The sequence below is a fragment of the Aquarana catesbeiana genome, linkage group LG04, assembly GCF_042186555.1.
Source record: "Aquarana catesbeiana isolate 2022-GZ linkage group LG04, ASM4218655v1, whole genome shotgun sequence".
NCBI classification, from domain to species: Eukaryota; Metazoa; Chordata; class Amphibia; order Anura; family Ranidae; genus Aquarana; species Aquarana catesbeiana.
In genome coordinates, this window is record NC_133327.1 from 629103958 (window position 1) to 629119602 (window position 15645).

The following is a 15645-nucleotide window of genomic DNA, read 5'->3' on the forward strand; positions in this document are numbered from 1 at the left end:
TATTTTACTAATTAGACCAATTTTACAACACAGGCTGGAGGTGCTGCTCCAGCTTAGAGCTCAACAGCTGCTGGCTTCAAGTGGTAAATATGAAACCATTCATCTGCAATATTTAATATGCACCCATAAAAAAAAAGAAAATTGCACAATGATGGTTTATTTTTTAGGCCAAGCTTTAACAAATTTTTAAAACAAAACAAAACAATATACATTCCTTTTAGCATGATCGTAATGCAGGGCTCCCTTTAATCATTCTCCATGTGAAATTTTTATAGGAGACTACCCTAACTTACCACTGATAATTTATGATGAGAAGCGACACTGTAGTCTTCAATGCCATGGGCAGGTGCCGTGTGCACAAGGCCTGTACCTTTTCCCATGGTGACATGATTGGCTGGGACGAACGGAGAGAGCCTTCCTGGTATTGTGGGGTGATCACATACCCCGTTTTCAAGATCTGTTCCTGTAAGATGAAAAACAGCATTAGCATAATTTGATAATAAGGACATTAAAAGAATATTGAAAAAAAAAGAAGTTTATGAATGATGATCAACATGTTCACTACGTGGTGAATTCTCATCATTAACACAATATATATGGAGCTGTACATATTTTACATGCTTGTGTGGGTCTTATAGCTTTCTCCCATAACCTAAAACATTTTTAAAAGGTTAAAGAAAATCTCTCTTTTGATTACATGGATGCCTTTCTCAAAGTATACAGATAAGGACTTATTACTGCACTCTGCCTTTCCTGATCCACTTACTTGTTCCAAGTCAGTAATTCAGAAAGTATTAAAGCTAAAAGGGCAGCACAAGTGCCAGGCAAAAAGCATTTTTAGGAGATCAGTAATGAAAACCCCCATATTTATTTCAGAAAAAGGTTTACTTCACCACTTCAGCCCCGGAAGGATTTACCCCCTTGCTGACCGGGCCATTTTTTGCGATACGGCACTGCGTCGCTTTAACTGACAATTGCGCGGTCGTGCAACGTTATACCCAAACAAAATTTACGTCTTTTTTTCCCCACAAATAGAGCTTTTTTTTGGTGGTATTTGATCACCACTGGGGTTTTTATTTTTTGTGCTATAAACAAAAAAATAGCGACAATTTTGAAAAAAAAAACAATATTTTTTATTTTTTGCTAAAATAAAAATCCCTCATTTTTTTCTCAGTTTAGGTCGATATGCAATCTTCTACATATTTTTGATTAAAAAAAAAAATTGCAATAAACATATATTGATTGGTTTGCGCAAAAGTTATAGCGTCTACAAAATAGGGGATTTATGACATTTTTAATATTTTCTTTTACTAGTAATGGCTGCGATTTTTATTGGGACTGAGATATTGCTGCGAACAAATCAGACACTTTTGGGACCAGTGACATTTAATAAGCAATCAGATCTAAAAATAGCCACTGATTACTGTATAAATGTCACTGGCAGGGAAGGGGTTAACACTAGGGGGCGATCAAGGGGTTAACTGTGTTTCCTCAGCATGTGTTAACTGTGGGGGGGGGGGGGGACTGCCTAGGGGAGGAGACTGATCGGTGTTTCTATATACTAGGAACACATGATCTGTCTCCTCTCCCCTGTCAGAACATGGATTTGGTTTACATACACAGATTCTGGCTCTGTCAGGAGCGATCACGTGTGCCCAGTGGACACTGCGGCTGCCGGGCATGCGCATTGGCTCCCCCCCCAATACCCCTTGAAGCAGCCGCCGTATAGCTACGGCGATTGGCGCAGGGGAGCCATTCTACCGCCGTCGGCAAGCGGTTAAAATGGCTTCAGATCAAACTGGCCCTATAGTGTGCATGTATCTTAATAACTGGTGGACCATTCAATTTATGCAAGAACTGATTTGAATGGTCTGCGTTTTCGTTAAAGTGAGCCTGTGCTTTGCTCATGCAAAGCAAAGAAAGAGTTTCACTTTTTTTTCAATCAAATAGGTTTTTATTAAATTTTTTCCCCTATTTACAACAAATGCGCAGTTATGTCAATCACATTACATTACCCCACCAACTTGTGTATACAAACAGAAAGCAAAACGAACATCAAGCAACCTAACATTCAAAACACGCAAAAAGAAAAAAAAAATGTCCCCTCATTGTCTGCGTTCGTCAGTCCCTTTTTAATTTCCCTCCTTCGAAATATTCATGTATAATACCAGTTTTATATAAATATTAATTTCGCTCCAGTGTTAGCTTTCTTACCTAATGGCCCTTATTAATATTCTCATTGGATTTCTCAACCAGATCAGACACTAACCACCAATGCCAGATCTTTCCAAATTTCTTAGGACATCTCCTATGTTTATAGGCGAGTTCCTCTCGTCTTAAATGAAGATTAATTGCTTTAATCCATTGGTCTGTTTTTGGTGGAGAGTTTGATATCCATTTTTGCAATATAAGTTTCGGTGCCATGTACATAGTTCTCAGCCACATCACTTGCACCTCTTCTGGGAGAATATCTACTGGCATAACCCCTAACAATGCTACATTTGGATCAGGCTGTATCTGTGTGGAGCACAAAGAATTCAAAATATCAAATATGGACTCCCAGTAGCGGTTTAATTTGGGGCATCGCCACAGCATGTGTATAAGTGTACCATTTTTACAACTTGGACAATTAGATGTAGTTACTTTACCCCAAGAATATGATTTTAATGGAGTATAGTGAGCTCTGTGGATAATGAATAATTGAGTCATCCATTGTGCGAAAGATAAGGACACCTTAAATAAACTTTTCAAAGCTTGCCCCATTCCTCATCACGAAGGGTATAGAAGTCTCTTCACCACCGTTCATAGCTATCTACTTGTGAGTTAATTCTTGTTATTTTAAAAGAAGAGTAAATCTTTCCCATTAGTCCCTGTTTAGCATGACTAATATTAACTGACATAGTAAAGATTAATGAAAGATTATAATTTAATATAAAGGTCTTTGCCTGGGACTGTAAGACATGCCATAGCTGTAGATATTGAAAAAAAAAATTTATTAGGCAAATTATATTTCTCTGCCAATCCAATGATTGCAAAACATCATTGTCATAGAGTTGGCAAAGAAACAGAATGCCTGCCTTTTTCCATATCTCAAAATGTTTAAGTTTCGCCACTTCAGGCAGTTGTAGACTATTCCATATGGACATAAATTGTATGTAACCCTCATGATGAGTTTCTTGTTGAACAGTGGTCCAAGTCCTAAGTACCAAAAAGAATGTGGGATTATCTTCATTTAGTAAAAAAAATGGTAGGAAACTATTAACTACACTAATGGATTTATCGGCATTTGGGAACATATAATTTGTTGTATAGGATCCTCACAATCTATAGTGTTCCATCCATTTAATTGCTGAAGTCGAGATGCCAGACAGTAAAGTCTGGCATTAGGGACAGCCAAACCTCCTTCATCCTTAGGCAGCTGCAAGGTTTCCAAGCTGATCTGAGGATGTTTATATCTCCATATAAGATCTCTAAACAGAGTATTTGTTTAAAGAATTTCCATGGTAACCATATGGGACAATTATGGAGCAAATATAATAATTGTGGCATCCAAATCATCTTTATTAAATTGGCTCTGCCTATTTTTGACAAAGGTAATTTACTCCAGATTTTTCCCACTTGCCCAAACCGCTTAAGTAATAGAGACAGATTCCTCTCCACATATGTACTCACTTGTGATGTGATATGTACCATTAATATTTAAATGTAGAGACTACAGCAATCTGGAAGGCAAAGATTGGCAGACTGGTCACCAAGGGGTCCACTGGTAAAAGTACAGACTTATCCCAATTTATCTTAGAGCCTGAAAAGGAGCCATATGTTTTAACTAAAGACATTACTGCCTCCAATGAGGACGAGGTATCTCCCAGAAATAAAAGTGTAATCGGCGTACAAAGCGATTTTGTCTTTTCCCATAGATCTAAGAAACCCAGTAATATACTTTGATTGATGAATAGAAGCAGCCAGTAGTTCTAAAGCTAAAGCAAACAACAAAGGTGATAATGGGCATCCCTGCCTTGTTCCTTGTTGCAATGAAAAAGGTGCTGATATCCATCTTATAAACTGGGGTCCAAAACCAAATGTTTCTAAACAATACCACAAAAAGTCCCATTTTGTGCTTTTAAAAGCTTTAGCCACATCAAGCGACAATATAGCTCTATTATCCAAGTTTTCTGTTGGAACCTGTAAGTTAAGAAATAAACGCCTTATATTCACTGCCGTGGATCTATTTGGGATAAAGCCTGATTGATCCTTATGCACCATCTTAGAAATGATTTGTCAATCTAGTGGCTAATACTTTTGCCAATAATTTCACGTCTGAGGTAAGTAAGGTTTAAAACAAAAAAATTCTGGGTTACTAGGGATTTTATCGTTTTTTAGCAACGTTATAATAATTGCTTCATTCATAGAAGATGGCAGATAGCCACTCTCAAATGCGGCATTAAAGACCTCCAGTAGTTCAGGCAGCAAATCTTCTCCAAAAACCTTATAAACCTCCCCTGGTAACCCATCTGCACCTGGGGCTTTATTATTAGGCAAATTAGCCAAAGCTATTTGGAGTTCTTCTAGTGACAGGGGTTTATCCAACATCTCCCTATCACTCTCTGATAATTCTGCTAAAGATATGGAATTCAGGAAAAGTTTTAGATCTCTGTATAGGATACTTTACTATCATACAGGTTTTTATAGAAAATCAACAAAGGCTGATGAAATCTCCAAGGTTGTTCGCACAGTTTCAGTAGGAGAAATTTGCAATTCCACCATTTGTGACATTGGTTTTTGGGATTTTATGATTGCAGACAAAAGATGACCCGTGTTTTCCCCATCCTCAAAATAGGGTTGCTGAAGAAAAAAACATTTCTGCTCTGCTTTTTTACGAGAGATACCGGAATATATCTGTTGTTTTCGTATCCATATCTGCTGTGTTTCTTTAGTAGGGTTCCCTATATATTGAAGTTCAGCCTTTAAGACATCTTCTGTCAGCTGTTCTCTTCCCAGGCCCTAGACTTTTTTTTTTTATTATTCTAGATATTTGTGAAATAAACAGACCCCTCATATAAGCCTTTAATGGGTCCCAATAGTTCTGTGAAGATACAGTAGACTTATTAATAGTGCCATAAGTCAAAATATAAACTTTTATTTTCTGTTTTGAAGGAAAAAGGTGAAACCAGTAAGGGCTCACTCCATGCCTCAAGTGGCAACACTGGGTGCCTGAGCAGCCAATTACTAGTGTTGTCATGTGGGTGGAAATAGAATGATTCAAATCCCCTAAACTTGGAAGTACCTACAAATTTTCCAAACTCCTGGTAGCTAAATTGAGAGGCGATGGAGCAGTTGGGACTAGTATAAAAATGAACCTGTTTTTATGCCCTATACAGAGATACCTCGATTCACGAAGGCTTCTGTTCACGAACACGAGCCGTGGCAATCTTCCCTGCTCTGACACGTTCATGTTGAGAAGAGCAGTGCAAGATTAGAGTCTTAGGAGAACCAGTCCACTCAGATAGAGGTTTCTGCCCCCTGACTACCATGAGGGCGGGCTCACTTGATTGAGAATCATGGTAAAACAGTTCATATGAATTCTACAACTTTATCATGCCCTCAGATGATCTTTTCCTGGATGCACAGTGCTGTTTTGTGGCCCCTAGATTTGTAATTTAAATTGGAGTTTGTGATTGTTTCAAACAAGGATTAAAGAGGAGCTATAGTTTTTTTTTTCTTTTTAGATGTACACATGAAAGACACCAGCTTAATGTAAATATATGTTTAAAATCCTTTTTTTGTACATACATTTCATAATTTTATGTATAAACAAAAAAAGTTCAGAACGGATTAACCTGATTTACATTGAACCCTATGGAAACTTTGCCTCATTTCGCAATCAATTAGGTTCACGAATTAAGTTTGTGAACCGAGGTATCACTGTTCAATTTCAAACCAAGGTAGCACATGTTCAATTTCAAACCAAGCAGAATACATTGATACTACATAAGAGCTCAATATTTTGTTCCAAGCTTAATTGATAAAGTATGATTTTTCTAAATTTTTTCGACAACCTGGGGGACATTGCAAAGTACAATCACGTAAACAGTGGGTTATTTAAGGCCTTCATTTTAATGAGAAGCACAAATTTAAACGTAGAGAAAATCCAGCAGTGTTTCAGAATTTGCAAGAGTATGCAGACCCTCTTTCTCAAGGTGACAGACAGAGCCTAATGCTGAGAACACTCTGCGATAGGAGAGGCTGGTCACAGCGCTGGAGTTTCTCTGCGTTTAGATTTGTGCACTGCTTAGTCAAGGAACTTCCCCTTAAAAAGGGTTACATGAGGTCAGTGCTGTGTGGGTTGATGTATTTCATGCTATCTGTGGCCCTCTCCTGTCCCATGTTTGCAATCACTAGAGTTTTCTTGTAGTAGTACATTCATGGAATATTATGTGTGGCCCCTTTGGTGATGTCAGAGACCGTACTTGAGGCTTCCTATATCAAGAAAGTTAACCACCACTGATCTACATGAACATTTACCTTTAAATGTTGAAATTATTTCAAACTTTGTTCCCAGGGAAAGTGCTGTGGAATCAGCAAGTTCAGTAGCCAGAATATAAAGCTCTCCTGATGTCAGGCACTTCACCAAAGAATATCTGGAATCACAGAAGCAAATTCAATGCAAAGACATTCCACAATTTAATTTTTTTAAGTCATCGGTATAGCATAAGTAACTTAATGTATGCAAATATTTTAAATTGAATAAAACAATATAAAAAGTAACATTATATATGTACATACAGTTAGGTCCATATATAATTGGACACAGGCACAAATTTTAGTTTTTTTTAGGTATTTACCAAAACATATTCAAGCTGCATTTATATAATATGGGCTGAAAGCGCACACTCTCAGGTTTAATTTGAGGGTACATACATCCAAATCAGAGGAAGGGTTTAGGAATTACAGCTCTTAAAGTGTTTGTAAAAGCTTGTTTTTTTTTTTGTTTTTTTTTAAATAACAAACATATCATACTTACCTCCACTGTGCAGCTCATTTTGCACAGAGTGGCCCCGATCATCGCCTTCTGCGGTCCCCCGGCAGCTCTCGCGGCTCCTCCCCGCATCATATAACCCCCTAGGAGAAGCGCTCTCCAGGGGGGGTTACCCTGCAGGTACACTCCTGAGTCCAGCTTTTGCGTCCATAGACACAAATGCCGGACCCAGCCCCGGGTCATCGGACTTGATTGACAGCAGCAGGAGCCAATGGCTGCGCTGCTATCAATCTATCCAATCAAGAGCCAAGAACCCCGGGCAGAGGAAGAGTGCGTCTCCGGCGTGGGAAATTCCAGGGCTCAGGTAAGTAAAACGGGGGGGGGGGGGGGGGCTGGGGGACCGGTCACTGCCAGGTGTTTTTTCACCTTAATGCATAGGATACATTAAGGTGAAAAAACAACCCCTTTAAAGTGATTATTTAAAAAAAAAAAAAAACAACAAAACTTTACAAAACATGTTATACTTACCTCCTCTGCTCCTGGCTCCTCCTCTTCTCGAGTGCCCCCAAGGAGAGACAATTTCCATGGGGGCACTCCTTGAATGCATTAAGGTGAAAAACGTGAGAGTTTACAACCTCTTTAAGAATAGCCATTGGACCAAAAGTAATTAGACAATTGAATCAAAAGCTGTTTCATGGCCAGGTGTGGGGCTACTCCTTATTTCTTCATCAATTAAGCAGGTAAAAGGTCTGGAATTGATTCTAAGTGTGGTATTTGCATTTGGAATCTATTGCTGTGAGCCTGCATCATGCGTTCAAAGGAGCTGTCCATGCAGGTGAAACAGGCTATTGTAATGCCCTGTACACACAGTCGGACATTGTTCGGACATTCCGACAACAAAATCCATGGCTTTTTTCCAACGGATGTTGGCTCAAACTTGTCTTGCATACACACAGTCGCACAAAGTTGTCGGTTGACGTAAAACACGTACGTCGGGACTATAAACGGGGCAGTAGTCAATAGCTTTCATCTCTTAATTTATTCTGAGCATGCGTGGCACTTTGTGCATCGGATTTGTGTACACACGATCGGAATTTAACCGATCGGATTTTGTTGTCGGAAAATTTTATAGCCTGCTATCAAACTTTGTGTCGGAAATCCGACGGGAAAAGTCCGATGGAGCCCACACACGATCCAACACAAGCCCACAACACAATCCGATCGCACTTTTTCCGTCGGAAAATCCGACCATGTGTACAGGGCATAAGGCTTCAAAAACGAACAGCTCATGATCCAAAGCACACAATGTCATCTGTAAAACCTGTGATGGCATGGGCATGCATGGCTTCCAGTGGCATTGGGTCATTGGTGTTTATTGATGATGTGACAGAAGACAGAAGCAGCCAGGTGAATTCTGCAGTGTTTAGAGATATAATGTCAGCCCAGATTCAGACAAATGCAGCAGAGTTGATTGGACGGAGCTTCACATTACAGATGGACAATGATCCAAAACACACTGCAAAAGCAACCCAGGAGCTTTTGAAGGAAAATAAGTGGAATATTCTACAATGGCCGAGTCAATCACTTGATCTCAACCCAACTGAGCATGCATTTCACTTGCTGAAGGCAAAACTAAAAAGGCAGAAAGACTCACAAAGAACAAATGAAGATAGCTGCAGTTAGAGCCTGGCAAAGCATCAGAAAGAAGGAAACCCATTTTTTTGTAATGTACATGGGTTCCAGACTTCAGGCCGTCATTGCCAGTAAAGGATTCTCAACAAAATATTAAAAATGAACATTTTTTTATGATAATATTCATTTATTCAATTACATTAGAGCCCCTGAAAATGGGGGGGTCTGTGTATAAAAAGGGTTACAGTTCCTAAAATTTGTACTTGATATTTATGTTCAACCCCTTGAATTAAAGCTGAAAGTCTGCACTTCAAATAAATTTGGATTATTTCGTTTTAATTTTATTCTAGTGGCATACAGTGCCAAAAGTATGAAAATTGTGCCTGTGTCCAAATATATATGGGCCTATTAGATATGCAGACTTTTCTTCCTGCATTTTAAAGCCCAACGCTAGGCAAATAAAAAAAAAAAAAAAAAAATTATATATATATATTATATATATATATTATATAACTGCAAGGGTTAATTGAAAAAGGAAAAAAGGGAAGAAAAAAAAAAAGGGAAGTTTATTTACCCAATCCTCTGCTCCTACCCGCAGCATTTGCACCCCCATGCTCCACTAGTCTAGGGTCCTGATATGATCAAGACCGCGGGTTCCATAACCCTGTACTGGACATGAGGACACCAAGGCTGTCCACTGCCGAATCATGGGGAAGCAATGCCTGCCGGGAAGTGGAGGATCAGGTAAGTAAAACTGTTTCTCCTCTCCCCTAGAAAAAACAAGCAATAAACCCCTGCATTGTAGGTGCAGCCCCACTGCAAGGGATAATTTATTATTTTCCCAGAGTCAGGCTTTAGGAAAAGAATGTGCTTTATTTTACAAATCTATTGGTATGTAACACAGTACCAATATGTCTTTTAACTGAGTACTTATAGCATTTCTTATAGCTTTTAAGCTGAAGCTGCTTTACTTCCCCTAAAATAAAACAATAAGGAAAAGGTGTACATTTAACTCATAGTACATTTTTATATAAACCATTAGAGTAGAAGTAAACAATAGTGACATACGATGAAGCCGGCATATAACAGATAGCCTGATTAGCAGGAATGGTCCATGGTTGTGTTGTCCAAATCAGAGCACTAACCTTCGTGGTGCCATCTACAAATGAAAGACTTATTTAGTCGGATTTTTGTACACAAGAACACACTCTACTCTAATCAAACATTCCCCTGACCACTTCATTTCTCACACTTGTACACCCCTATGGACCAGGTGTTAAACTCAAAACCAAAAAGTGTATAAATTGCAGCTTGCCAATACATTATCCTGTTGCTGCATGCATAACACATATGTATGGAGGAACAGAGACTGAGCTGTCAGACATCTTTTGGTTCCCACTAATGATCTTTTGCTGTCAGGGCCAGCTCCTGATCATGTGACCAATGTAACCGTTAATCAAATCAAAGCGGTAACATGATCTTGGATCCTTTCTGTCCCCTGGACATACAGACCCTATTAAAGGGACGTCGAGGCTGGGCGTGAGTGAAGGGCCATCTTTTCGAGCGGCACCCCTGGGAACTGCCCAGGGGCCCCAAGTGCTCATGGGGCCCCACAAGGGCCGGCTCCAAATCTAGGGGGATGCAGTACAGAGGTCAGGTAGCATGGCATTGGTAACTGCACTGCACACAAATTACTTGGCAGCAGCAATGTGACAGGGGAGAGGTAGGCTGCGTGTGCATCTCCCCCACTCCCCTTTCTCCTGTCAGTCGAACGGGATAAGAGAGAGCGGCTCTTATTAGGTTCGCCGCGACGCCACCCACCTTCCTGCCCACTCTCCCCCATTGGCCCTCTGCTGTGGCCAATCAGAAGACACTGGGGAAGCATTACGGGAAATGTAGTCCAAGAAGATTGGCGGCCCCAGGTGTATCCACAGACAGCAGGCTACAGCCCCAGCATGCATGCATGCACTCTGCTGGGGGGAGAGAGTGAGCTGGAAACCAGGAAAAAGCAGAGGAATTGACTGCTAATAGAAGAGAAAAAGAGAGGACTGTGCTGGGGGAAGCCAGAGAGGGAGCCACGCTGTACCCGCACCACCAGAGAGGGAGCAACGCTGTACCCCTGTACCCGCACCACCAGAGAGGGAGCCACGCTGTACCCGCACCACCAGAGAGGAAGCCACGCTGTACCCGCACCACCAAAGAGGGAGCCACGCTGTACCCGCACCACCAGAGAGGGAGCCACGCTGTACCCGCATCACCAGAGAGGGAGCCACGCTGTACCCGCACCACCAGAGAGGGAGCCACGCTGTACCCGCATCACCAGAGAGGGAGCCACGCCGTACCCCTGTACCCACACAACCAGAGAGGGAGCAACGCTGTACCCCTGTACCCGCACCACCAGAGAGGGGAGCCACGTTGTACCCGTACCACCAGAGAGGGAGCCACACTGTACCCATACCACCAGAGAGCCACGCTGTACCCGCACCACCAGAGAGGAAGCCACGCTGTACCCGCACCACCAAAGAGGGAGCCACGCTGTACCCGCACCACCAGAGAGGGAGCCACGCTGTACCCGCACCCCCAGAGAGGGAGCCACGCTGTACCCGCACCACCAGAGAGGGAGCCACGCCATACCCCTGTACCCACACAACCAGAGAGGGAGCAACGCTGTACCCCTGTACCCGCACCACCAGAGAGGGGAGCCACGTTGTACCTGCATCACCAGAGAGGGAGCCACGCCGTACCCCTGTACCCACACAACCAGAGAGGGAGCAACGCTGTACCCCTGTACCCGCACCACCAGAGAGGGGAGCCACGTTGTACCTGTACCACCAGAGAGGGAGCCACACTGTACCCATACCACCAGAGAGCCACGCTGTACCCGCACCACCAGAGAGGAAGCCACGCTGTACCCGCACCACCAAAGAGGGAGCCACGCTGTACCCGCACCACCAGAGAGGGAGCCACGCTGTACCCGCACCACCAGAGAGGGAGCCACGCTGTACCCGCACCACCAGAGAGGGAGCCACGCTGTACCCGCATCACCAGAGAGGGAGCCACGCCGTACCCCTGTACCCACACAACCAGAGAGGGAGCAACGCTGTACCCCTGTACCCGCACCACCAGAGAGGGAGCCACGCTGTACCCGCACCAACAGAGAGGGAGCCACGCTGTACCCGCACCAACAGAGAGGGAGCCACGCTGTACCCGCACCAACAGAGAGGGAGCCACGCTGTACCCGCACCACCAAAGAGGGAGCCACGCTGTACCCGCACCACCAAAGGGGGAGAAAGATGGAGCCACTGCCAGGTTACAGACGGACGTGCTACACTACTGACCAGAGTTGGCCTGGGCAGCCCAGAGGGAGTGAATATCTAGCTGGAGGGATTACTGCTGCGGTTTCGCTGGGTCTAATAAGAGGGCCTGTCGGCCATTATCCATTACTGTTCCTAGGGACTGAGCCATTAGGAAGTGTCTAACCTGCTATCCTCTAGGCCTTATTGATCGCCACAATGAGCTCCAACGCTAGGCCTCCGACCCAAAAATAGGGGATACCACTGCTTAGCCTTAGTAGCAGGGCTGACTGAGCGAGTACCAGCAACACTTTCTGCTTGCCATCTCCAAGCTGTCACCTCTGATTATTGCCAAATGCCTGTCTCAGTGGCTCCACTACACCTACTCCAACCTCTACACACTGCCCTACCTATGACTGACCTCTACACACCGCCCTACCTATGACTGACCTCTACACACCGCCCTACCTATGACTGACCTCTACACACCGCCCTACCTATGACTGACCTCTACACACCGCCCTACCTATGACTGACCTCTACACACCGCCCTACCTATGACTGACCTCTACATACCGCCATACCAATTTCTGACCTCTACACACCGCCCTACCTATTATTGACCTCTACACACCGCCCTACCTATTATTGACCTCTACACACCGCCCTACATATATGACTGACCTCTACACACCGCCCTACATATATGACTGACCTCTACACACCGCCCTACATATATGACTGACCTCTACACACCGCCCTACATATATGACTGACCTCTACACACCGCCCTACCTATGACTGACCTCTACACACCGCCCTACCTATGACTGACCTCTACACACCGCCCTACCTATGACTGACCTCTACACACCGCCCTACCTATGACTGACCTCTACACACCGCCCTACCTATGACTGACCTCTACACACTGCCCTACCTATGACTGACCTCTACACAACGCCCTACCTATTATTGACCTTTATACACTGGCTTACCTCTTTCTGACCTCTATACACCATCCTACCTTTTGACCTCTATACACTGCCCTGCGGTTGTAGGGAACTTGCAGCGCAGACCCGTTTATTTAAATGGATTGCGTTTGGTGAGCGGTAGTGCAGGCTTGTGGGGGCCCCAGTGCATTATTTTGCCCAGGGGCCCACAATGCTATTAAGATGACCCTGCGTGAGGGGGTTAAATGCTGTTGCTTCATTTGTTTTCTTTTTTTTTCAGCTGGTGATCTAGCCAGTATCATACTTCCTGTCTTGAGTGGAGGCCGCAGTTATTCACAGCAATCCACACAGCCAGCGATGACCTGCAGTGATCTCTGCTGGATGCACTTCCGGTGCATCCAGCAGGGATCACTGCAGGTCATTACTGGCTGTGCAGAGACCCGCAAATAGCTGCAGCTGCCAGCGACCTGTCATTATAGTGAACAGGGCCGACGACCGCACCTTTGTTCTGAGAGCCGCATAAGGAATCTGAAATTTCGCACCGGGCCTAAACGCCAGTGTGAACGTTGCCTTACTGGCTGGATTACCAAGTAAAAAAAAACAAAAGGAATAAGGCAGACACATCTAGGATTCACCTGGAGTCTAAATTCCAAGCTGTAACTTTATTTAGGTACTTGGGTGTCAAGATTCAATTACCTTTATCTATATATATATTGTCAGTAATGTGTGTGCTTTTATATCCCAGTTGTAGCTTCAAACTAGGCAGTGGATAGACCTACCGTTGGACCTAATGGGCAGGGTCAATATTCTTAAAATGATTTATCTTCCTAAACTGTTGTATGTCACGGCCAATTCCCCTTGTAAGATACCCAAATCAATTTTCAAAAGATTGATAATATCTGCACGGCATTTCTATGGCAACATCAGTTTCCTAGAATAGCAATTGAGGTCCTGAGGTAGCCGACTTGCCTACCTAACATTTATATGTACTATTTGGCATCTCAACTGGTGCACATTCATGATTGGCTGCATTCCACCTCAGCTAATGCCTGTACCACCACTGAAGCAGCAATTGCCACCTCGTTAGAGACCCTTCATAATAGTGCCTACTCGTCCAGGTACTACAATGTTAAATACCTTCCTTTCCTTGTTTTGCACAGTTGTGACCCTTATCTCTAAAGCATCCTGGTTGCTATCTCCCAATAACCATTTGTGGTTTAATCCTACCCTAAATTAGCTATATTCCCTACCTGACCCAAAACGATGATTCTCCCAAAGGGTTAATTACATATGCCATCTTTTTACTGCGCAAGGCTTTAAGTTCTTTCAACAGTTAGTTACAGGCAGACTTTAAATTTGCCCTCCAAATATTTATTTTATTATTATCAGCTCTGCCATGCTGTATGTGTACAATTTGGATAACCCCCTATACAAGTGACACTCTTAGAAAAAATTCTAAGACGGTCAGATCCTACTAAGCTTATTTCTACCTACTACTCTGCACTAGAGAAACATCAGCAGGGGTGCGATATACCCATGCACCAAACCCACTATGACCTAAAAGTTCACTTTTATTCATATCTGTCCAATAAAATCTATCATGTAGAAAATGAAAGGAAGTCATAAGAATGGCAGGTGTACAACCTTACAGGGCATTGTGGATGTAGTGCAAAAATTCAAAATGATGGAACAGATATACAACTGCCCCTCATTATGGGAGATAACAACCAGACAGCAAGTATGAGTGGAGATATGTATAGGGTAGAGTCAGTTTCCGGGCCACATAGCACAGCCCAAAGGCATCAATTGATCTTAAAGGTTACTGTGGTTACTAAAAGGCTCAGATGCCCATCAAAACCAAATATTCTACAGTACCCTTCCAGACTGGAAGTGACAGAAATTTCTGGTTTATCCCAAAGTCACTTCTGGGTTCTTGGAACGCCGTCTCTTTGCACTGTGTGGCATTGCTGTGCTTTGCCTGTCACCTCCTGAGTCGTTTGTGTTGGTGCCTTCTGTCGGCACCAGAATGCGAGTGCATTGTTTTTATATACCATCTTGCCATTTGTAATAAAATTTATTACACAGTGAGTTTTTCTCTGGGCTCACTACTTTTTATTGTGATAAGCTGATTATTACCAGAAGGGTCCTGTGAAATCCAGATGTATCCCTCTGAACACACCTGGGTTTATCCATTATGCTTGCTAGCTGCCCTGTAGCCTTATTTATCTGGTGAGTGTACAGTTTGCTCACAGTGGTGGATCACTATATTTAAAGAAGAAGCTTTCCACTTTATCACTCATTCCAATACAAGGTGATTGAGTCTATGGAATTTGATGGACATTTGCATGCACATATATTTTATGGAAATTGTTATAACAAAGGACACATTTTGGGTTGTCGATTTTTGGTTTATCTATTGGATTGGATTTTGGGACTAGTGTGTCTTTACCTACTTATATTAATCACAGTGGTTTTGTACTTAAAGGGGCAGCAGTCTTGGTCTTTTATCACCATTTGGTTAAAAGGTTGTCACCCTCTTACTTTAGTTTTAATTACACATGTAAAATTACTTATAACCCCTCAAATATATATATTTTTTTTTTATTATGAAAGCAGAGACCCTGTAGAATAAAATAGTTTGCACAATATATGTCAAATCTATATTTTCAGGAAAAAAAAAATTTCTTGCATACAAACACAGTTTAACGCTTTTGCTGCCAGAGCCGTTTTTGCACACGTTTAAAAAAATCATTATAGGCCAAAAAAATTAAACAAAACCCACAAATATAAT

At 42.7% G+C, this 15645-nt stretch overlaps 2 protein-coding genes across 2 annotated transcripts in view; one reads left to right on the forward strand and one right to left on the reverse strand.

Annotated features, from left to right (window-relative positions):
* Nucleotides 1-15645, reverse strand: part of IARS2 (isoleucyl-tRNA synthetase 2, mitochondrial) — a 161927-nt gene that overhangs the window by 111242 nt on the left and 35040 nt on the right. The window contains exons 7-9 of the mRNA XM_073628359.1: nt 9677-9767; nt 6523-6638; nt 294-463 (exon numbers count right to left, since the gene is read on the reverse strand). Of these exons, the coding sequence (XP_073484460.1) occupies nt 294-463; nt 6523-6638; nt 9677-9767 (377 nt within the window). The remainder of the gene's footprint in view (nt 1-293; nt 464-6522; nt 6639-9676; nt 9768-15645) is intronic.
* The window catches only part of BPNT1 (3'(2'), 5'-bisphosphate nucleotidase 1), an 83978-nt gene continuing 77633 nt past the window's right edge, over nt 9301-15645 (forward strand). The window contains exon 1 of the mRNA XM_073628360.1: nt 9301-9352. Coding sequence (XP_073484461.1) covers nt 9316-9352 — 37 coding nt within the window. The 5' untranslated portion in view covers nt 9301-9315. The remainder of the gene's footprint in view (nt 9353-15645) is intronic.